This window comes from Onychomys torridus, chromosome 11, assembly GCF_903995425.1.
Source record: "Onychomys torridus chromosome 11, mOncTor1.1, whole genome shotgun sequence".
Taxonomy (NCBI): Eukaryota; Metazoa; Chordata; class Mammalia; order Rodentia; family Cricetidae; genus Onychomys; species Onychomys torridus.
Window position 1 is genome coordinate 3,138,281 of NC_050453.1, and position 25,028 is coordinate 3,163,308.

Genomic DNA, 25,028 nt, shown 5'->3' on the forward strand with positions numbered 1-25,028 from the left:
ATTCTCCACCCTCTTCTCCCCATGCAGCTTCTGGGATGACTCATTTATAGGGAAACATACAGACACTCAGATGTACCCACCATCAGCACCATCAGCACCAGCAGCACCAGCACCAGCAGCACCACCACCACCAGAGGTCAGTGCACCTGGGTAGCAAGCAGCCTTCAAGCCGTGGATATGAGGGGCATATAGACACACAGGTGCAGACAGTGGCCAGCTTTGCACAGGGAGGCAGCAGTGGTCATTGCTTAGGCCCCACCATACTGTGATCCCTGTGCACCCAGAACAGCCATCTGCAATGGCAGGGAGGGTAGGAAGAAGCCCAGAGTGCATAGGGAGCTGTGTTGCTCCTGGGAACAGAAAACAGCTTTGCTGACAGGTTCTCTGGGGTGGTGGAAATGACAGCGGTTGGACTCCAGGGAGCGGTGCTGCCCATGACCACAGATAATTGGGCCCTGCCTCCAGCACTAGTCAACAGGCTTAGAGCCGAACACATTCCTATTCAGGTTTCAACCTGAGGGAAATGTCAGTGAGGAATTAGGAAGTGCTTAACACAAAGCCTGGGATGAAGGTGCTGGCAGCTCTCCAGCAGCCTCTGCCTGTAGGTCAACAGCCAAACCAAACTGCTCTGCTGCCCTGCTCATCTGGCCAGGAGGGGAGGATTCAAAAAACCTGGATTTGGCATACAAGTCCTTCTTCTAACCCAGCTCACAGTCTGGGGTTTGCAAAGGCTTCTGACTCCCTGGGCAAGAAGTTAGGATGTGCCAAGCAGGCACAGCTTCCTCTCCTCCAAAAACAATATGTGCAAAACCCACTCACATCCCCCAAACCTCCAGGCATAGCCATCTTTGCTTTTATTTCTCAAGTCCCCTCCCCCTCCCTCAGACAGGCTTTTCCTAGGATCCTCCGTTTCTGAAGGAAATGTTCTGAGTACTTCCCACTGAGGAGTGGCACCTGGCACACTGTTTGAGCTGCACACCATTGTTCCATAACTTCTTTTATGAACTCAAGTTCAGGTAAGTTCCTCCAACTGCTGGAATTAGGACCTCGGAGAAGGAAAGGGCTGCCAGTGCACTGCATGGTCTGCTAGCTGTGGGCCAGGGCACTTTTCTTTGTTGAGAGTTCCAACATCCTGTTTCCTGTGTTCTCTCTTGACACACTGTCCTCCCACATCTACCATCTGCCATGGGGTTTATCCGAAGCCTGCAGAAACCTCTCTTCCTACATATGGTGAGGTGAACCCACCACTTGACCCAGGTGGTCCCAGAGGGCTCCCAGAGTTAGAGTGCAATACCACACATCACCAATAGGAGGCATCAGACATGGGCTACAGTGTGCAGGATTTTAGATGCCATAGAACATGAACAAGTGACCCATTCTAAAAATCTGTCCTCCGTAAACCAAAAGTTATCTACCTGTCTGATTTAGGCGTTTGCAGGAAGTGTGCTGGGAAATGCAGCTGTGCACAGATGCTGTCTGCAAATAGATCTCCAAGGAATAAGGCATCATCCTCAGCATGCTGCCTGAAGCAAGGGGCTTTTTAAAAATTAAACCTGTCATGGAAAATATGCTGGATCTCATTACTCTGCACAGCCCAGGAGCAGTTATGTGAATGAAAAGGCCTGGGAAGTCAAAGGTTTGGGAGCTTCTGGGTTGCTGTAATATTGTCATGTGTTATGGGAATTGGAGAGGACCAACTCACTCAGCCCCTGGGAGGATCCCTTCTCCATCCATACTGACCCACTTGTTCTACAGGGGGGAAAGCTGGCCCTGAAGAATGCCCTACCCTGAAAGCCTGAGCAGTTCCCAGGGAGTCTTCAGGTAACTTCTCCTTGGGCAAAGGCAGATAGAGAAAGATCTAGAAACGCATGTGGGACTTGGGGGTAGATGCAACACTGGCCAGAGGTTTCCCTCGGCAGACATCCTTGTTGAGTTCTTAGAGCTTAGCAAATCAGTTTTATTGTTCTCACTCAGCACATCTGGACAAATACATGATCATCGACCACAGCCATTCAAGCAGCTACCCAACAAGGAGGCAGCCTCTGTGAGGCTCAGGCATACCCATAAGGGTACAGGTTTTCCTCTGGGCGGTAAACTGATGCCTCTACCAATGCCCATCTAGAGCTTTTCTTAACCGTTCCTCTGGTTCACGGTTATCACACTCCTTGTTTAAAGCCTTCATCCTAGTCCTGGTCAGGCTCTGACCTCTGCTTGAGTCCTCAGGGCCCTGCCAAGCTCTGAATCTCCACTTAAGCTGGCATCTGGCTGTAAGCTGTCACTCCTCTGGCCTCTCATGATGGACAGAAGCAAATTGCAGCCCCTGAGTATTCCTGCCACAGAAGGTTTCTATGTAACCTCCACAACAGCAGAGCTGAGCCACAAACCAAAGAGAAACTGGTTAGGATCACCCAGCCTCCCTGTGCTCTCTCTATAGCTCTACAGTGAGAACACAGCTTCATTCCCAGGTCTCATCCCTGAGCAGGTAGCAAACTGTCCAACACTGACAACTATCAAGCAAACTCTAGCATGTCCACTGTATGCCAAAATGCACTTAGGTGGTATCTGGAGACCTGCTGCTCACACAGTCTCTCACGAGATAACAGGCATGGATGCTGCAGCTTCCTCGAAGCACTAAAGGCTAGAGCGGCTGCCCGAAACGAAGAGCAGAGACTTGCAGTCACCACTTGCAAGACAACCACCACAAATGCAAGAGCACAACCTTGGTCACTGCCAGATCAGTTCAGATTTGGATTCCAGCAGCTCAGGGCATGTTATTTAACCTGTGGGGCCTCTGTATCCTCAGCACCTTAATGAGATGAAAATATAAGTGAAGAAAGACTTTAGCACACACTTGGCAGAGGAGATGATGACTTGTTACTGGCTGAGATCCTTGGTACCCAGGGCATCCTGGACAGAAAAGAGTTGGGATATTATAGGCTATAGGAGCAAAGCTCAGAGGGAGAAAGAAAGAAGGTTCCTCTACAGGTGCCATCTTGCAGACTTTAAATACATGTAGCAACGAGAGGGGGGCACAGAACTGATCAAAGGAAGTCTGTTTTCTTGTTGGTGATTCGAGTGTTTGTCCATTCGGTTCTTAATGTTGTAAGTCAGCTGCACAGGACAGAGAAATGGGTCACATAGACATGGCCTGGCCCCTGTGGAACTTCTGGACAGCAAGGGGGATGCTCAGTAAGTGGCTAGAAGTTTAATGAGCACTACAAAGGGGTGGGTGGTGCTCACTGGATTAGAACACAACAGGCTTCCCCCAGACAGAGATTAAAGAGAAGGTATGTGGAGCGAGAGTCCCATGGAGGACTGGAAGTTTCACCCTAGAGGTCTAGGTAAAAGACAGGCAGGGCTGTTGTGTGACATCAGTAAAAAGGAAACCAACACCACCAAGTTTATAGTGAGAAGATCCAAACCAGAGCAGGAATGTGACACAGTGACTGAGATACAATGTACACAGACACACCGGAGAGACTGGGCACACAACTCCTGATGCTCAATGTCCTATTGGAGGGGATGAGCCAGCACGGACTCCATTCATCTGACCTCCTCAGAGGCAAATGTCATCATGAAAGCTCCAGGGCAACCTGGGTTCACATCCTGACCTTCCATATTCTAGGAGGGGCTAGAAAAAGTCTTTTATGACTAACTAGAAAATGTAGAGGACAAGTTCAAAATTAAAGAGAAAAATGTAAGCATGGATAGGGCACTTAGATAAAAACAGGAAGCACAGACACGCGGGAGATGTGTCAGAAACACACAATGTGCCTGGGCTAACAGAATGGAGAAAGGAACTCACAAGCAAAGCTTCGAGACCAGTTAGAAAACAAACCGCCTCCTAAAGTTAATACCTATGGTCCAGCAGAGGGCAGAAAGCTCTGTGGAGCATTGGCTGTCTGCTCCTCACAAATGAAAGCACTCAAGGCACCTATAGCAGAAGGGAGGGGGCTGAGTACAGGATGCTACCAAGGACTGTGTGTGTGTGTGTGTGTGTGTGTGTGTGTGTGTGTGTGTGTGTGTAAGAGTGTGTTTGTATGTGTGTGTGTAAGAAAGGATATGTGTGCATGAGTGAGTGTGTGTGTGTGTGTGTGTGTGTAATAGTAGTAGTAGTAGAAAGAGGAGAGGATGGAGTTGAAGGAGGAGGAGGAGGAGGAGGAGGAGAAGGAGGAGGAGGAGGAGGAGGAAGAAGAAGAAAAGGGTTTTTACAGCCTGGAACATCTTTCTGCTTCATAGGCGAGACTCCCCTCTCAGGTCAGCCACCATCCATCCTCTACCAAGCTTTTGCATCCATGAATGCAAATTGCTCCCCTGGTTATTAAGTTCCTGATCTGGGACCCATTGCATACCTGAGAAAATATGAAAAAGACATTCTGCTCCCCACAGAATGCATGGGCCTGGGGCTTCTCTATATAGGTTAGACCTTTTCCATCCTGTGGCAAACACAGCATGTCACATTATGCCAAGTAAACTGACTGGTGTTAACACCAAGAGCCACACCGCTGATGCCCCTCTCCAGGCAGTCTGGGTTGGGAACAATTCTACCCATGATGCAGTTGGCCGCACCATCCTTTTAGAAACCTCTCTGATGACAGTTCTGGTTCTAAGGTATTAACTGAGGGTCCCAAGATCAGGTCTGGAAGGATCTGACCAAAAGATTCCTGGGATTTAGAATTCAGTTCCCCCAACCCCTATTCCTTTGGCACTTTAGCAGTTGATGGGACAATAGAGTCCCTAAACAACAATCCATGTGGTCATGGCCAGCATCGACCTTACATCTTAGGGGCTCCCTAACTTCAGCAGTAGCTCTGATAAGAGCAGCACACCCACTGACAGCTCACTACCAAAGCATCCTCCTAAGGGGTATCACTGTGTAAATGAATAAACTTGGGACCAGACAGTTCAGGTAACTCTGCCAAGGTTACCAAGCAGAGTCAAGCCTTGAATTCATGTACTCTGACTATAGCATCCACACATTTAAAAAATATATATATAACCAAAGATTTATTTTCTTCAAAAAACTTCACTGCATATTTTATTGTACAATATATTATTTAAGGACATTTTCAAGTAAATATATATTGCATGGTGAACATATTATCCCAAGCCCTCTTCCATGTCCCCTCTATCATTAGTACCCTGGACAGCCCAACTTCTACTCTCGTGTCACATATACATCTATGATTTTATGTATTTCTATCAAATCTGAGAACTGCTTTTGAGAAAAAAAATTTTTGTCTGAGACTGGCTTCCAAAAGACCACATTTTTAACAACTACTCCATACTGTCCCCATCTGGTTGTTCTGAGCACCAATGGCTTCCATTCCTACAGATGATGGAAGGGATGTGACAGGGCTGTACCTTACCAGGTGTGAGGCAATGTGCCCAGTTCTCCATCATCTCATCCTATTGTACCCGCTGAGGGAGGCAGCATGAATCTGAGACTAGGACCAGCCACACTTGTGCAACGCTCACCAGTCCCTACCTCCACTGGCAAGTGGCAGAGCTCAGCCGTGAGGTGATATGTCCTAAATTCACATTCAGCCCAGAACTTCCCTGTTTCCTCACAAGTAGCAGACCCAGCCTGGCCACTGCACTGTGAGCTGACTTTGGCATAATGAAGAGTGACCCCCTCAGTCTTCCCCAGGACTATGGGGGAGTCTCTTTATGCTTGCTGGGGTCTTAGCAAGAGCAGGACCCCAGAAAGACTGAGCAGATCCCTAGTACCACCCCCTGGGCCTGCCGAGGAGAAGGAGGCTGGTTTTGATTTATATTTTGTTGTTTCACACAGATTCCAGCTGTGTCATTCACATCACTCGTCCCCTTTGCCACCTCTAATTCCAGCACCATGATTTTATTATCCCTCTGGCTTGACAGTCTAATAGATGATTTTAATTTCACGGAAGCCTTCACTATGGCAGGGACAAGGGAAGTAGAGGCCGTGCTCATTTAAAAACTCAGGCTATCTATGATACACCGGCCCTCAGCAGGACAATGCGTGCTATTGCTAAGCATGGGCTTTATAGTCTTTCTTCTTAGCTTACCAACATTCCTCAAGAATAAGGAAGTATGCAGAGAGCTTCTCAACACCACCTATGAGCAGAGCTCTCTACAAACCTCTTAGATTCTGAGCTCTTCTGCTGTAGAAGAAAACATCTTTTAGTTAAAGGGGGAGAAGTGTACACGTGGCATTCAAGACCCTTCACCATGGCAACCTCTGCTTTAGAAAGCCCCTGTTTTGAAACTACTGGTGACTGGGTATCAGCTCCCTCTCAAACACACCAGGTTGAGCCTTAATTGTGATTTTTTAAAAAATCCCTCCTGGAATAAATTTTCATAAGCAAACACTGCAAAAAATATACTCGCATACACAATAATATTGGCTTTGAAAAGAAAGCCCTACCCTCAGAGGATGAGAAGCGCCCATCCAATTACCTGCATGCCAATTATCCCTGGCACTGGCTGCTGGTAATTACCTAATTGCTTGTATGCTGGCATCCTTGAGGTGTGGTATATTTGATCCACTGTCCTAATGATCAATCCCTGAGCACCAAGAGGTGACACCTCTTCTCCACCCATAGGGAAGTGGAGCCCACACAGATCATTAACCAAAGAAACAGATCTGCTCCTAACTCAAGAGGACCAAGTGTGACTTCAACCTTCAAGCCTGGAAGTAGGGATGGGGGTGGGCAGCAGGGCAGGAAAAGGGACCAATATGGACAGGGGTGCTTCCCACAGGAACAGGTTATTTTTATTATGTTGGATGTTGAGAGAAGGTCTCACCAAATTGACTAGGCTGGCTTCAAACTCAGTCTACAGCCCAGTTTGTCCTTGAATTTGCAATCCTCCTGCCTCTACCTTCCAAGTGTTGGAATTCTAAGCATGTCACACCAGGCCAAGCTTTGCTACACCAATTTACTTTGTTTTAATATGCACAAAATTGTCAACAGCATTAATCAGAGAACCATTGTGTTGTCTCCTTTATGTTGTTGTTGCTTTGTTTGAGACAAGGTCTCCCACTATAACATAGGCTGGTCTGGAACTTGTCATGCACCCCAGGCCAGCCATGAACTAGCAGCAATCCTCCTGCCTCAGCCTCCTTCCCAAGTGCTAGAATTACAGATATGAGTCACTACACCCTAAATATTAGCTTTTTTACAAATGAAGGATCGGGGCTTAGGTGTCTAAGAATGCCCAGCTAGTCAGCAGCAACCCTGCATTCACATAAGAGTTTAGCCCTAAAGCAGCATCAAAACAGGTGGGTTAGCCAGCTAGACCGGAAGTCTCCATGTACACTTCTGGTGCCCCACCCTTAGTTTGGGGTCTGGTAGGCATCACTGTTTCTGGAATCATTGGTGTAAGCAAAAGTCATTGGAGATGCTTTGGAGAAAGCTAGGCTATCTCCTCAAGTCAACAGCCCAGAAGCACGCTAAAGGATGTCACAGTGAGAAAGGCTAAGTACCACTCCCCAGAGCTGGACAGTCACAGGGCGCTACACCAGGTTCAGAATCTGTCAGTATCTTGGAAAGGGGATTCTCTTCTGCACAGCCTCCTGGTTTACTCCCTTGAGAAAAGGCAGTGACCCGGTAATGCCACAGGCTGCTCTGAGGATTTAAGAGCTGACGTAAGTTACCACTGGAGCAGTTCTGTTTCTTGCATGCTCCTGGAGTTGGTGATATCTTAATCTCAGCAGTATGAAAACTTTGCCTGCAGAGGAAGATTTGGTCCTGCAGAAAGATGCTTGCAGAGCCAGTACCCCAGCCAGGCTTTGGGATGGTGGTTCCAATCTCTTCCCTTCATAACTCTCCTTGGCTGATCCACTCAGAAGGAACAAGGATGCTAGACTCTCCTCACTCCCTGGTGACAGACATAAAGTCAACATAGCTCTACTGCTACTGTGGGTTCTGCAGAGCAGACACTCTAAGCAGAGGCAGAAAGTCCCCTCTGTGAAAAGGCACAAGGTGATAAAGTATGGAATCGTACCAAAGAGACAGCAGAGTAAAAATCACCTTAACCTAGCACCTCCTGTGTCCTATGTGTGCTATGTCTGTAAGCACCCAGCAAGTCCATCTTCTCCATCTTCAAGATGGAGGTCTTCTTACTTGTTCAGAATTAGAGAAGAATTGAGCAGCGGAGGCAGGATCCAAAGCAGGCTCATTTGTCTTGAACTCACAGCAAGAGAAACAGAAGGTTCCAGGCTGACCCGGCTTGGTTCCACATTTACCTCACATGGCTTTGTAGGACAGAATGACATAACAAGCCCCTTCCTGGGCTTAGGAGAAAGAGTCGAAGCCTTGGAATGCAGAGGCCAGAGGAAGACAGGAGTCTTCAAGACATTTCTGGTCTGAGAATCATCTGGTTCTAATTCTTTCATTTCCAGCCAGCTCATTTCTGTAGAATGTCCTACCTACAATATGAGGATGGTGAGGACAAGGGCTGTCACCAGGGCCATTGAGGCACATTTTGGCTCAGAATTTTTGCTGTACTCTGGAGGAGGGCTATGAGATGAGACACTCCCCAGACAGATGCTGAGATGGCACAGTGTCCTCAGAACTCGTAGCAAATAATTCACTTGGTTTTTGCCAAGCTAGAAACAGCCACAAGAATAACTTCACTTTTAAAACGACACAGCTAGGAGGGTAATTCATGCATGCCATGTTCTCATCGTTGGTGCCCAGGTACGCGGGAATTAATTCGCAGAAGGACACAATGGGGAGTGACAATGGTGGCGCCAAAATGACAAGTCTCTTTTTCCAAGAAAAGAATGGCTCTTTACATAAAGCTGTCACTGAAATTCCTCTGGCTCAATACCAGACTTAGAGGCTTGGGAGGGGAAGAAAGTTCACAGGTCACACAGCTTGACTCTTCATCCATTCTTGAGCTCCTCCCATAATGCTCCTTAGCAGGGGATTAAGGGACCCTAAATACCCTCAGGTCCACACATTAGAGCCCCACCTTCTCTTCTCTGACCCTTAAAAGGATGTTCCTAGACTATCTACAGCTTTGGTTCCTTCTCTTCTCCAGGGCTGTCAATCATTCTATATGCATAAAAATAATCTGACCACAGAGGCATCATTGGTTTTTGTTATTTTTTTAGACAGATTTATTTGATCTATAATTATTCTAAAATGGTTATTCCTCCAAATAACTCAAACCTCATATTTTTCAACCCATTTCACCAGCAACACTGAAAGCTGATTATAATCAACTGGCTTTCACAGAAGAAGGAATAAACCAAAAAATAGATTTTAGGAGAATCCACTTGGCTAAAAGTATTTCCATCAAGCATCCTATGTTCCCTGCCAGCAGACAAGTGAGGGACACTTCTCCAGTAGTGCCCAGCCTACTCTGGAAGTCAGGTAGGCAGGCTTCAAACTGTGGAGCCAGAAAATTCTCTCTATAACCTTGTATTGGCTGATGGGGAAAGGGAAGCCCAGAGGCCCATCTCTTTCCCCTTGTCATTAAATGCTGCATGAGTTTACAGGCGCTCTGTACCTAGTTATGCACTGAGGACACAGGATGTTCTGGTGCTCCCAGGTCTCTGAGCAGGATGCTCAAGGCTATGCCACCTGAGGGACTGGAGCAGGAAGGCCTACTGTGAATGTAGCCAAAGGCTGGCCCTAACAAAACTTACACAAGGGACTCAAGAGCCAAGCTCAGGTTTCTTTCTGTAGACTCTGCTCAAATGCTCTCCCCTTATGCCTCTACACTTGACTCACTCCCTGGACATGGCTTCTCTGACTCCCCCTTAGCTGCTCCCTCCTTCTATCCAGATACACTTTGGGGGAGTCATGATTACTGAGTGAATTAGCTTAATGGACTGCTATTATCCTGCCTATATAGTGCTTCTGTTAGGTTTGGGTACCTGAAGGGAGGGAGTCTTTGGTTTTCTTTATCCAGTCCAGTTCATCTGGCACCAAGAGAGACTTAGTGAAGCAATGAATCTTTCAGAGTCTGGACGGTTAGCAGGAATTTGTCACACAGGCAGGAAGATTTCCAGGCACAGATGCTATGCTCGAAGAAACCCCATGATACTGTCAGTGGGGCAGTTCAGGTCACAGGGGTGGGTGTAGGGAGGAGAGGTTGTGGATAGAGTTCAGGGATTAAGTTTGTGTCACATGTGCACGAGCAGGTGAGCTGTGCTGAAATGTGCAGGCATGAAGGAAGTTATGTGGTAGAGGTAGACATGGGCAGGAAGGCTAGTTCAGCCTCTGGGTTGTCTTGCCTGTGGGAGAGGCCTGAATGAGGGGCTTTGTGCTCTGAAGGCTCTTTGAGTGTACCTGAGAATTCCACAAGGTCCTAAGGATTCTGGGAGGGCTTTGAGGTCTCCCCCAGTGTCCTGAGAATTCCAGATTGGCCTTGAAGATTCTGCCAGGATCACAAGAAAGGAAATAAAACACAAATTCATGCTGGGTGGTGGTGGCGTACGCCTTTAATCCCAGCACTCGGGAGGCAGAGGCAGGAGGATCTCTGAGAGTTTGAGGCCAGCCTGGGCTACCAAGTGAGTTCCAGGAAAGGCACAAAGCTACACAGAGAAACCCTGTCTCAAAAAACCAAGAAACACAAAACAAAACAAAACAAAACAAAACAAAACAAAACCACAAATTCGTATTTGAAATCTGAGGCAAAAGCAACAGAGCCCGATGACCAACTTGAGGCATGGGAGAGGGAATAGATCAATGCTGGCCATATGAAAGTCCAGCACAAACCAGACATGCAACTAGAGCCAGGGACCAGGACTGTGAGAGGCAGTTTAGTGGGATAGAGATGACATCACTATGGGAAACATGACTCCTTCTGAGTGGTGATCCCTCTTGGTCTGGAGTGACCATGCTGGTGTTTAACCAAAGGTGATGGATGCAGTGTAAGAAAGTCAGTCATGAAGGCAGGTGTGAATTTTGGGAGGCTGAGGCAGGGGGATTGAAAATTTGAGGGCTAAAGAAAAGGAAACAGAAAAGTCTATCCTGAGAAACTGTAGAAGGTGAGGAGAATACAGGAGAGATGGCAGAACCTGGCAATCTGAGGTGAAAGAAGCATCTCTAGGGAAGACAGCTCCTTCTCCTAAAACTCCTCAATTCTCAAGGAGCTGGCTGGATACAAAACTCCCCAACAGCCAAGTTCCATGGCTTTCTTTGCAGAACTCAAGTTCCTTCATATCTTTTTCATAAAGTGTCATTACCAGTGGACATTAATCGGGTGACTCCATGAGGCCTTTCTGCTGATGAGAAGCCACACTTTACCCATCTCTCCATAATACTGGAAGGTCCAGGTGCTGCTTGGAACTACCCAGCCCACAGATGGACACAGCAAAGCCCCTCTACACCAGGGCTGACCCATCTTCTAGCTCAATACACTTGCTCTGCTCGACACTGTACAACAAAAGCTCCACAGAGTAAGCAATGGACTGGGCTGGCTCAGAACACCCTCCTTCTGTGTTAAGAAAAAGCAAAAGGATTTATCCCAGCCCCAGCAATTATCCAAAGTGCACAGGGAAAACATAGAAGGAATCACAGCTGCTGGCTCACCCTCTTCCTCAGGTTGTAGGTCAGAATCAGGTTCCGGGAAAAGGAGTGAGAGAAGGCTGTGTAGAACTCGAGCACTTTCTGAAGGGCATCCCTCTTGATCACATGCAGGTCACAGTAGGTCAAGGCCCTAACATTAGCACAAGACTGTGCAAGAGTGGCTTCCTTCCAGAACACATCTCCAAACACGTCTCCTTTCCCTGAGGAGAGAGAGTTGTCATAAGCACAGTGTCAATCAGGAGGGATCTGCAGTCACTGGTGGCCTGCAGGTTGGGCTCAGAGGAAAAAAAAAAAAAGAAGTCATAATTTGAACCCTTATAAAATGCAATGCAAAAACCTTTAAGATAGCACATAATTAATACATGGTAATGCTACTCTTTTGAAAGGATGATGCTGGTCACCCTTGAAAGCTATCACCTATTCCCATTATTATTATTGTTATTTACTATAACCCATTTCCCCCACAGCACCACTCATAACCTACAATTAATCTGTGGCTTGTTGTGTAACTTTGCACACAAGAGCTGCATGCCCCATTACCCTCAGTGCACAATGCTTTATCTATTGAGCAGCAATTTCTTCTGAACTGAACTATTCCATCCTGGAGGGGAAGCTGCTTAAGACTTGGAAAGTCTTCAACTCACAAGTCTCAGGAAGTCCCTGAAACTTACCAGATTCACAAGGCTTCTCCATTCTCAGTGTTATATAAGCAGTAAGGACTGCCAAGAAGAGGGGGCTCTCCAGCCTGTAAGCTGCCTGAAAATCAAGCAGAGAGCTCCAGAGTGGCTACTTCCATTAGTTGTCATCCATGTTGGGATGGGCTTTGGTGGTACAACTCGCCCTTGAGCTATAAATGTTTATGTAAGTACTCTTGACTCATACTTTTGTGATACCCACAACAAATTCATTTAACACAATAGACTTTGGAGGTATCATTAGTTTGATCTGTTTCCTTCTCTGAGGTAAATACATATTTATTCATGTCTCCCCAGAAACTATCACATGACATAGTAGGAGCTTGGTTGGTACTGATAGGCAAAGAGAAGTGAGGGCAGAAGTGGGCCATGAGTCTACATCTGTGTGTCTACTTAGATGAATAGATATCTACAGATGGGGTGTGTGTTTGTGTGTGGACTTTCTCAGGAGCTGAAGAACAAGGGAGGTTGAATCTAGCTGAGACTATCTACCTAGAAGCAATCAAGTGTGGGGTTCAGTTCCTCCCATACTTGTCCCTGTCCTAAAGGTTAATTTGTATCATGCATCCTACCTCTCCCATACACCTCCTGAAATGTGCTCTTTACCCTTGCTAAATGCCCTCCTGGTGGTATACAATACAGGCAATTGCTACTCTGGCATCTTCTGTCTCTGGCATCCTACAAGTACATTCAGTGAATTAATAGAATACTGTAAAATGAATGTTTATATCCCAAATCCATATGTTGAAACACAAACACCCAGTGTAACAGCACCAGGAGGGAGCCTTTGGAATACAACTGACATAGGTAAGAGTTTATGATTTACTCTCCTGTCTGACCCCAAGGTACCTTCATAAAAGTGCCCCCAGAAAATTCTATTGAGCTATTACTTACTTTTGAAGATACAATAAGAAGTGGGCAGTCTGCAGCTGAAGAAGATCCTCATAAGAACCTGACCATGCTGGACCTTTGACCTTCCAAAACTGTAAGGAAATTCTGTTGCCTACATGCCAACCCTGTCCATGGCATCTTGTCATAGCAACCCCAGATAAGACACATAGCAACCTTCATTACCATGTGCTTCTCCACATCCTCTAATTCAGAGATATTCTTTCAAAACTATGAATGTTTTAGCCCATGTCTATTGCAAAGCTGAATTTATTCCTGGCATAGTCTCCAGCTATATGGCTTGATTGTTCATCTTGCTTATAACTTTTCAGGGCAGATAATCACAAATATGAATTTCTAGGGAGCCTGAGAGGAACACACAGGAGGAAGGAGAAAAAAGAAGGGGTTGGCCAAGCTCCCCAGATCTAGGCACCTTTGGTGTTTCCCTGCCAAAGGCAAAGGAAGCAGTGGAGATACATGGCTGATGGACTTTTCTCTAGTACCAAGTGTCTGTTTCAAGTCTATAAGATAATCCACAGTTTCTCTAAGAAGAAAGTCAATAGCTGCACTTTTTCCAAAACAAGCAAATTATGCATGGCTTAGGCACACTACTTCATGGCTCTCAGTGTGTCTGTTGCTCTAACATGAAGGTAGGTTTAAAGATTCAGTGTGAATAGGACATTCGTGGGGTAACTTCCAGGTAAACATGTGTGATGTTTAGATCCCCTTGCAAGCTCTAACTTTCATTGTCTGTGATATATGTGGCTAAAGCAGGGGTAGGGCCAATAGGTAGACCCTTTTCTGTGGGGTGCTATCTGGCTGCCCTGGAAACAGGTTCTCTCCACTGTGCTCTCCAGCACTGACCTCTGGAAATTCACCTGTACATACATCCTATAGCCTTCCCACATTGTCCACCATGACTCATGTGCCCTTCATATCGATGTAATCTTCGTTTCTAGAGAATGTGCCTCCTCTAAAGAAACATGGCAACTGTTTGAAAAACCAGTGCCACCCACTCCTTCTGGCAGTGTGGTGATTATAGTTGTAACTTACTTGAGCAGGTGAATCAGGGCTAGACTTAGTTATTTAGTCAACACAGTCTAGTAGAAATGATATTCTTGGATTTTGAGGCCAGGTCATAGGAAGCTGACAACCCAGGTCTCTTAGAATATTCATCCCCGGAAGTCTCTATCTTGAAATCTGATCAGCTTGCTGGAGACTGGGCTACACAAGGGGTCATGTGAGTGCTCTGGTCGCCCCCGTGTCCAGGTCTTATCTGATAGCTACAGCCACCAGTTACATCAATCAGCCTCTGGCTGGTCCAGCCCAGTTAGGCTTTTGGGTGAGTACAGGCTTAGAATCCACCTGTATACAACCAGCTGAGAAAGCCCATCATGAGACAAGAACGAGTGTCTTAAACCAGGATATGTAGGAAACTGTGACCCAGCAGCAGACACATGAACACACAGATCATGGAGCTCTAGGCTGAGAAATGGCAGAATATCACCCATCACCCCTGCTCTTGCTGGCACCCCTTGTATTTCTCTGAAAGAAGGTGACAAAGTCTGCCTCTTGGAAGGGCAGACTTTCCTGCCAGTGAGAAACAAGGAGTGTCTTCAGTAGGCTGACTTTCCTGGCCGCACATTTTGAGCACCCGTGAGAAAGGCAGCATTATTACACACTCTGTAGTTCCTACTGGAGGAAACATGGTATAATTAAGCTGTAACTACTGAGTAGAAGCTGATTGGTAATTTTGTCTGTTTCTTATCAAGATTACCTCATTTAAACAAGACCCAATATAGAAGCATTATGCTCCTTTAATGAAATTGGGAGTCATTTTCTAATTATAGAAGAATTCGTAAAGTGAAATAATAGCTCCTTGTGTGCATTTAATAAATGAATGTAGCTGCACAGATTTCATTTATGAGCCCTCTCAAGGGGCACATCTACTGCACAGATCACAGGGACCCCGTGCTGGGGTGGGACACGCAGGAAACAAGTGCTTTGGAGACAGAAGCATCTCATGCTGGGAAGTTTCCCACAGGGATGGGAGTCTTGGTGTCATCATGACATGGGCTAGATTTCCAACCCAAGTTCAACCACATCTAACCCTACTTCCTGTGAAGGCAGCCGCTTTGGTGTAAATGGCTTGGGGTGAGAGTTAAGCATGTGGTCTGCAGGACCCTGGGTGACTCTAGCAAGCGGCCAACTGTTTTAAGTAACTCACAAAAGCTGGCAGGAGCAAAGTGGGGTTTTTAAGGCCTCCCAGCTGTGGCACAAATGGCTGGGAAGAGACTTCCCAGGTCAGAGACTGAGAGACAGAAGCCAGGAAAGATACTGTACACCTTCTTCCAGCTGTGAGTGTGACATGACCATGCACTCAACAGATGGCACCTCAGTGCACTGGGCAATCAAACCACTCACCAACCAGAGTGCAGAGTCTAGAACATTAAAGGCTTACCTGTGACTCCCTACAGACTCCCATTCTAAGTGGATGTTCTGAGCTGGGGGAGAGGAGGAGACAGGGAGTGACTGCAGGTACTCTGATTAGAACAAGCCAACAGCACCACGGTAATGAATCACCCTATGCATGTCCTCAGTCATACTGAGTCTTCCCTCTGGTGGTTGGGGATGAAGAACACTTGAACACAGAGGTGAGGCAGATCCCAGGACTGAAGTACACAGGGACACTGCCCAAGAAGAATGGAGACTCCACAGATTCAATGAAGGGCAGAGGCAAAGGGGACTGGTAGGGAGGGAAGCAGAGGGGACTGCAGGGTCAGTTCAAGAGGTGTTTGGAGTAGGCCCTGGAAGCATCAAACACCTTCCATGGGGTTAACAGGGAAGGGGTTGTGATTTGAACCCTGCAGGTCCAGTTCACTCCAATGGCGAGTCTGGCAGGCCAACAGGCATTTCAGGGAGATGTCTGGCTGTTTCCATGACTCTCAATGACATGTTCTTTTAAAGACTGTCCACAGGATAGCTTATACCAGCACAGCACAGTTGCATAGCTCAAACACATCATAAAGAACTCAGCCAGCCATTTACACATGGCTAGAAGGGCTAATGAACCTGTTGGCAGAAAGTCTAGGCGACACCTAACAGAGGAAATGATAGGCTGGCAGGGGGCTGGGCATCTGGTGCCATGCAGCTGCCACCTGCTCTTCTATACCTGGCTAACTACGTGAGAAGGGGCGCTACCGCCTTGCTGGCCTTCTGACACTTGGAGTTCCTACCAGAGCAGCTGCACCCATATCTTAGACCACTGGGGATCCCTTATACCAAAGAGAAATCCAGAGCAGTGAGTTCTGTGGACAGGTGTCCCTCTAGAGCACCTCCTCACCTGCTTCAGGCTTCCTAGTCTGAAAGCCAAAGCCCTAGCCACGTGAGCCAGTCCCCTTGACCACACTGACCAGCTTCCCTGCCCACTCTGACTGGCCAGAGAGCAGGACAACCTAGAAACTATTATGAGCATCAGCACCGGCTCTGTGCTTCCTCCTAGAGGGCCACATCCCAGCAGGCTTACTCTGGAACACCTGTGAACTCCTGCACAAGTACTTAGGGCCTCATCCTCTCCCCTCTCCCCCACCCCCCGCAGCCTGCCTGAGGCTGCAGGAGAGAGTAAGGAAGCCAAATACTGACATCTTGTAAAATGTTGCTTCTCTTATCTGCAGGAGAGCTACAAACTCCTTCACATCTTCATTTCACAGATAAATGGTGCTGCGGTCTGTGGCCTCTGTTCCATGTGCCACAGCTTACAGAAGTGAGAACATACAGCAGAGATGGAAAGACACCCTGTGAATCCTGCCACTGGCCTCCTGTCTGAGCTCAAAGCCCAGGTTCTGCTTTACCTGGAGTGTTGAGCGCCTTATCATATTTCTGACCCAATGAAGAAAGTTGGGACTGGACATGCCCAGGTGACCTTGACTCCAGGGACTTCCACTTCCCAGAGGGCATCTATTCCTAGAATTTTGCTGTCATTGTATTTTTTTATAGGAGAGCTGCATCAGTTCAAACACCAGCTCTCTTTCCAGTTGGTACAGAAGCACCCAGTGACGACCTCTGTGTTAGAGATGGGACACTAACCTGGTCAGTGACACATGCACAAGCACCCAAAAGGTCACAGACAGGTCACATCTGACTACCACCTACTCTGCCTTTTCCTCTGCCTCTCCCACAGAGCTCTTAGCTTGACTTCCCATAGGTGGGTTTGCCTCTTGCCATCTCTGTACGTAGCTCAACCCAACAAGTTGGCCTTGTGTTTTATGAGTCAGAGAGGGCCTGACAGCATCTCATGGGGCTGGATGGAATGGTGAGATCATTTCTGAGGTCAAGGAGTTTGCAAAGCAAGAAGGAGGAAACTCATGCATGCATGTCATGGTGAATAATAACATCACTGCAACACAAGCAATACCAAGATGCCAGGGAGAGTGGGCTAGGCCGGACTATGGAGATCTCAGGAGAAGGTAACAGAGCCGCCAACATAGAAGACAGACAGACATGAAGGACATGGTAGCTCTTGAGAACAGAACAGGTGGGAATGGACAGAGGCTCTGATGTGTTCACCAAGCTAAGCTGCTTAGCTGTCTTGGTTATCCTTTTCTCACTGTTAACCAGCAGTTCCAACAGTCTGTCCCCACTCTGGCTATTTCCTCCCATAAAACAAAGCACACTCTCTCCATCCCTAAAGATGGAGCAGATCCCACCTTGGGTGGAGTGCAGAGGCTGGTCGGCACTATGATGGGTCTGATTCTGGGGCTCAATACTGGGATTCTTTCTCAGATATGACTATAAACCATATCCCATCATAGCAGTTACACCTGGAAAGATGGTGTTTGGACTTCGTGATAGTTAATATTGATAGTCAGCTTGGAGAGATCTAGGCTCACCCAGGAGACAAATCTCCGTGAGAAGCTTCCAGACGAGATTAACTGAAGTAGGAAAACCCATCCTGACTACGGGGTGGGGTCTAGACAGAAACAAAGGGAAAGCCAGGGAAGCAGTCCTCACCTGCTGCTTCCTGGCTGCGGGTGCCATGTGACCAGCCACCCCAAGGTCCTGCCACACGACTTCCCAGTGTGTTTGGCAGTAAGGAGACAAGTAGCTAATGTGTTGTTGGCCTGCCTTGCTGCACGGTCCTCTCTTGGTTGCACCTCTGCACAGACCCATGCAGTTCCTTAGGTGCTCAAAACCACCCCTCTGAAACCTCCTGCTCTCCTCTCAAGCTTCTGTAACCTGGCTCCTCACCCTCATAGGTCACACACTCATCTCATTACAGGTAACCACAGCCCCTCTGCTGCTCAGTCTAAACCATACTCACCATTCCTCAACATGCTCTGACACGTTGTTTCTAATAAATTCATATGTGGCTTAATTGTTGTTCTTTTGTCTTAATTAATTAATTTATTTTTGTTTTTCTCAGACAAGATTTCTTTGTGTAATGGCTCTGGCTCTCCTGGAGCTCACTTTATAGACCAGGCTGGCCTCAAACTCCCAGAAATCCTCCTGCCTCTGCCTCCTGGGTGCTGGGATTAAAGCCCTGTGTGGCCATTGCCCAGTTATTTTATTTTTGAGAAAGTATCTGTCTATGTGACTCTGGCTGACCTAGAACTGGCTGTGTAGACCAGACTGTCTTCAAACTCAGCGATCCACTTGTCTCTGCTTCCTAATGCTGGGATTAAAGGTGTATGCTCTTATGTCCAGCTCTGGAATTTTTAAAAACTGTGTGTGTGTGTGTGCATGTGATGCATTCATCTGGGCATATATATAGCACAACATGTGTTGGCTGGGCTATAAAATATTGGTGATCTTACAAATGACGGCATCTGTCTAGTGAAACTATTCTGTGACATTTTCGTGAGCTGGGTGCCAGACCCTGTCTCCATCTCAGCCCCTGTAACATTTCACTGTTTTGGCCACTCTCCTTTCTCTAGTGGTCCCTTCCAGGCTCCTGAGCATACTTCACAGGTAATGGTGCTCCCTAGAGCCCTTCTCTGGACCCAGTGATTTCCTCCTCAACCTCACACCTCTGCTGGAGTGGGGACTTTCTTGGCTTATACCCGGTTTTCATGCACCTGGACCACGCTGCCGCTGGGTTTGCCCTCTAAGCCCTGTTCTCTCTTCTGAGTCCAGAATCCTCCCCTGGACACTCACTCAGCTCAGATCCACATATATGAGGAATGAATGGGCTCCTCCAAGGTAAGCCCACCATCCTCCTGGATTGTTCTCCCTGGTAAAGTCCCCTCTTACTCCTTATATGGTGAATGAGCAACCTCTGGCCACTTCATCTACTGAGTATCTCTTGGCTCTATCTCACTCATTTAAACAGTTATGAAATCAGGTCAGGCCGCTCTCATCTCTAGTGTCCTCCTTTGCTGGTCCCCTGCCTCTGACCTTGGCTCGCTAACTCATTTTCCCAGCGGCTGCCTAGGTGACTTCCTGAAGCTTAAGTGCAATTGTGCTCCTCCTCTATCTGACGCTGGCACTGGCTCCCCATTACTACTCCATTCAGATTCATCTTACTAGGGCAGAAGGCCCCAGAACTGCATCCCAGGCAAACTGAACTGCTTTTCATTAATAGATGTGGCTCCTAACCTGTGCCAGGGTCATCCCTGCTGCAGATGATGATGCCCCTACTTCCCTTCCCACTCTAATTTCCTAGCTCAGCCCCAGCCAACTGAATCAGATGGCACTCAGCTCTCACGCCACCTTTGTCAGGAAGCCTTCCTTTACTCTCTGTGGTTGGGATTAGATGCCTGCTGTATGAATTCTCACAGCATCTTGTTCTTAGCACTATCACAGTCTTAACCCTGGCTTATAAGGTACACTGACCTGTCAGCCTCATGAGAGACTGGTCCTTTGGTTCACTGTTGTGTCTCTAGCCCCTAACACCACAACCAGCATGTTCATGGAAGGAACAATTATTGTGAAGGTAGGTGAAAGGCACAGAGGGGAGTGGGTATGAAGGGGCTAGGAGATCCTGGCTGGATCACTGGTAGGATATTTGTTCACACTGTGTGAAAGGCGCCTTGTGATTGGTTTAATATAGAGCTGAATGACTGATAGCTAGGCAAGAGAGGTCAGGTGGGACTTCCAGGCAGAAAGAGGAACTCAGGGTTAGAATCTAGGCATGCAGAGATACCAGCGAGATGCAGAGCAAGTTGTATGTACAGAACAGAGGAGAGGTAAAAAGCCACATGGCAGAAACATGTTAATTTAAGTTATAAGAGCTAGTTGGGAACAAGCCTAAGCTAAAGGCCAAGCTTTTGTAATTAATAAGTCTCCATGTCATTATTTGGGGGCTAGCAATCCCAAAGAAAGTCTGACAAGAAAGACCAATGACCTTGGGAAGATGACTAGACACTGGAACCCAAGTGTATAGCCCACAAGTCAGCAGCTGCCTTGTCAGCCTGACTTGCTGACCTGCTCAGAAACACTCCCTTGGTTCAGTGTGATTCAGCTTTCTGCTACGCTGAAACTTTACAGGCAAATTTACAAAGATAAAGTAAAAATGATGCATGTTAAAAATTACCTTACAAGTGGGGATAGTGAACAGGGATGAAGGAGGATAATAGCAGGGTGTAAAAAACAAGACACCACACTATGACAGAACACTCTTTATAAGCATAGAGCCCTCGGGCAGTGATGCCCTGTGAAGAAGGCCAGCACACATGACTGAGTGTAGTTGGAGCAGTGTCTGAGAAGCACCATGATGACTCCCCTTCTGCTCATCACAGAAGCACTAAGATAAAGTTACTTAGTCAAGTGGCTCTCCACAAGTGAGCAGACCCCAGAGCTCCACCAGGAGCAGGCAGAAGCTACCAGGATCCCTGAAAAGGTGAGAACTGAAAATTCACTTTATTTTTTTCCCTATCTGGTTATTTATAAAAGAATGGAAGTGCATTATAGGAATTATTCAAATATAGTTTAAATTTAAAATGATGGTCACCATAAACAATACCTTTGTTAAGATCTTGGTTTGTCTTCCATCTTTCTTTTATGCATGCACATATTTTTATGTAGCTAAGGTTACCACATATGTAGTCGTGTAGTATATTCTTTCCCTATTTAAAATATCTGAAACATTTTACATGCCAGTAAAGTGTCTCTGTATATCATAATAATTGCCCTAACTGACTTTAACTTCTGACTGAACCAAGTCCTTCGCCTGGACAATGAAGTTATAGGAATTTCATACAGAAAGAACAATTATAGTAGATCTAACTTCTCATGTCTTCAGGAACTACAACCTAAGTTTAAAAATTACCTAACCAGAAGTAAAGAACCAAGCAATCTATCTCTACCCTCTCTCAATCACATGATGTGGGCCCTACCTGATAGAAATGCTTTGTGTTTTGAAGTTCAAAGTGATTCACATTATGGCTCCACACTAGGAGTGTAGAGTTGATGTAACTGCTCCAGTTGATGGATCAGCTAAGTAAACACTGATGCCCGGGTAGCATCTAGAGACCCTCGAGCAAAGCTCCCACCATGTGCTGAGCACAGGCAGAGATGCAATAGTGTGACAGAGCACTCACCCCACAGTCCTGGTTCCTGAGCAGTGATGCCTCACAGGGAGAGAAGAGCACTATGGGAGCCTAATTCTCCCATCCTGGCTCCCAGGGATCTAGGGAGGATTTGGCTTTGCCATCTCTAAAATAGCGAGGGTTCAGCTTGTTGAGGCTACTGAGATAGATGTAAACCTCTGCTGGATAAGCCATTCCATCCTCACTGTCTGGCCAAGGACAGTTAGAGGGATCTTAGCACATGCAGAGACAAGCCATTTTCTCCTGATTGGAGACTAAAAAGCAAAAGAGCACTGCCAAGACATCATTTTTAAAAATAAAAAAAAAAACATGTTTAAAATTTACACCCTACATTGTCTGGGAAATTTCAAATGATGCTGACTTTCTCAAGACTGACTTGAAATTTTTTAAAACTATCATCTTGAAAATATCATGTGCTTATTAATTATTTGTGTGTTTGGTATATATACATATATACGTATGTGTATATATACATATACATATATACGTATATACATACACACACATATACGTATATACATATATACGTATATACATACATACATACATACATACATATATATATACTTTCATGTGTGTATGCATGACTGTAGAGGCCAGAGGTCATGTCTAATGTATTCCTCTATTGCTTTCTATTCTCATTTTTTTGAGACAGCAACACTAGGGCACACTGACTGGCAAGAAAGCTGAGCATTGAGCCTCCACCACACCTTCCTATCTGCTTACATTGGTGCTGGAATATGAACTCAGCCTTTTGTGCTTACACAAGTTCTTTTAAAGATAGCTTGAAACCCAGACAAATTTAAAAAGAAAACGAAAATCTCCTAACTCACAAACATCTACCCCAGCTTTAAGGGTGCTCATGGAGTCTCGACTTGGTGTGCTTCTCTCCACATAACTGGGACCACAGTATATTCAAGTAATATTCGACCTATCTTAAGAATTTCCAATATCATTTAAAATTCCTTATAAGCATTCTGGATACCTACACCCCATTTTTTAAAAAATGTTCTCAAATGCTTGGTCATTTAGGAAAAGATGCATAAGTTCTGTGATGGCTTTCCTTTCTCCTTCCTATTTGACATTTCTTCTCTTAACTCTTAAATCTATAACTTGAGATCTGGCTTTCTTTCCTGGTTCTGACCCATCTTCTTGTCCTGGTTCCAGGCCCACCTTTCCAAGCAATGCTGGCTGCACCTTGGTGTCATGTCCTTGGGCCTCTGGATGGATGTAACAGATGCTTAGTGTGTTTTCTTTCAAGGCCTCTTCTTCCTCACTTCACATCTCATTGTTCATACTTCTTTCACCCACTTCCCCGACGTCAGAATCCCCCTGGCCTTTGTGTTTGTCCCACTACATTCCAGTATTAACATTTACAACCCAAGAGACTCTCTGTCCTGGCTCATCTTCTATAAAACTCTGATTAACAAAAAAGCTTGGGGAGGAAAGGGTTTATCTTGCTTATGTGTCCCTGTGTTCACAGTACAGTATGAAGGGAAGTCAGGACAGGAACTCAAGGCATGAGATTGAAAGCCGAGACCATGGAGCAACAACACTGCTTAATGGCTTGTTCCTGTAGCTTGCTCAGCTTGCTTACACATCCAGGACCACCTGCCCAGGGGTGGCACTACCCATAGTGGGATGGGCCTTCCACATTAATTATTAATCAAGAAAATAAACCATAGACTTACTTAGAGGTTTAGAGGCTTAGAGCTTGATTGAGACTCCTGTAGCAGGAATCTTAAAGAGTCTTATTAATGAAATCAAACCTGGAGCCAGGTATTTGGGATAAATGCTGGAAGATCAGAGAAGCAGAACAATCCAAGGCTTCCTCACCTCAATAGTTCCTCAGCTGATCTTGTTTCCTCAGACTAGAAGCCTCTGAGTCCTTATCCAAATGAATCTCAGCTGAACTGTTTCTCGAAAGCCTGAAATGCTTAACCAGTCAAATGCTTCTAGTTTCTGGTCTTCACACCTTATATACCTTTCTGCTTTCTGCCGTCACTCCCTGGGATTAAAGGCATGATTCACCATGCTTGGCTGTATCCTTGAACAGATGGATTTCTGCCTCTGGAATGCTAGGATTAAAGGAGTGTGCTACCACTGCCTATCCTCATGTTTAATATTGTGGCTGTTCTGTTTCTGACCCCAGATAAATTTATTAGGGTGCACAATATTTTGGGGAACACAATACCACCACAGGCTCCTCTTCCCAGATAACTCTAGCTGTGTCAAGTTGACAGAAAGCTACCCAGAACACTCCTCTTCCTGATGGTTCACGTACCTACACCTCCCACTAAGTCTGGCAAATTTAGCAAATAAAAATATGTATGTCATTAAAACTGAATTCTAATGAATTCTAATAATCTTCCTCAAATCGCCTCTTATGCAATCTTTGGGAAAAATCTCATGCTAATAATTATTGTTTCTATGAAATTCAAAATGTTTCTGGTGGGCCTTCTCCATTTTTGCTGAGTACACCATACATAACACTCCTTGTCTCTGTCATCAGCCACAGTGACCTAACAGTTTGCCTGATCCTCTGTCCCACTCTTTAGTGCTTTTGGATCACAGCTCTAACTATGTCATACCTCACTTGCCAGTGAATGGTTTCTCACAATGACACAGTACCACCTACAACAGCCCTGATGCATCATGTAGGTCCTGTGTCTTATCACAGTCCTTTAGGGCTCTTGGTTCTAGCACAGATGCTGGTTTTGAGGTTATATCACCCACCATACTCCTCATGGCTGACCCATGCCCTACCTCACCTGACCACATCTGACTCCACCTTTCTAGCCACCACCAAGGCAGAGACCTCATGGCCTTCTCTGTCAATCACTAGGGGAGTTCTCCTACTGCATCATGGAAAATAGTGAAAATGTTGAAAATGAGCAACTTCATCTAGTTAAAGCAAAATTCATACCTGTTTCATTTCCTTCGCCATGCTCATCACCTCCCTCTACTCCACAGCTAAGGTTGAAGATGTCAAGCCACACATGAAAAGACAATCAAGGCTAAGTGGCCCTGACAGGGTGCAACAGGGCCAGCAAAGCCTTGTGCACACTGAGGCAGGAAACCCTGACCTCACAGAAACATCATGGCTGACTCTACTCACACTGGCCTGAACCTGCCACTCACCCCCCACCCCCAGTGTCCTGCTGCATTTCTACCCCCACACCCAGCCTACCACACTCTTTGGGGCCTCCCAAGCATTGATTTCTGCCTCCTCTGTGAGCATGGACTTGCCAGCTTGCTCCAGGAGAGCTACAGAATGAGCCACCTGTGCTCATTGTCACTAACATTTGTCTCAGATCAATATAACATTCCTCTAAGACAGAGGCTTTCTTTCTTTTTCTGGAGAAGAGAATGCC

General features: G+C 46.3%; 1 protein-coding gene across 2 annotated transcripts in view; it reads right to left on the reverse strand.

The window, feature by feature from the left end:
* The window catches only part of Kcnh1 (potassium voltage-gated channel subfamily H member 1), a 309,683-nt gene that overhangs the window by 59,092 nt on the left and 225,563 nt on the right, over window positions 1-25,028 (reverse strand). For both annotated transcript variants that reach the window (XM_036202710.1, XM_036202709.1), the window contains exon 10: window positions 11,529-11,725. In XM_036202710.1, the coding sequence (XP_036058603.1) occupies window positions 11,529-11,725 (197 nt within the window). The remainder of the gene's footprint in view (window positions 1-11,528; window positions 11,726-25,028) is intronic.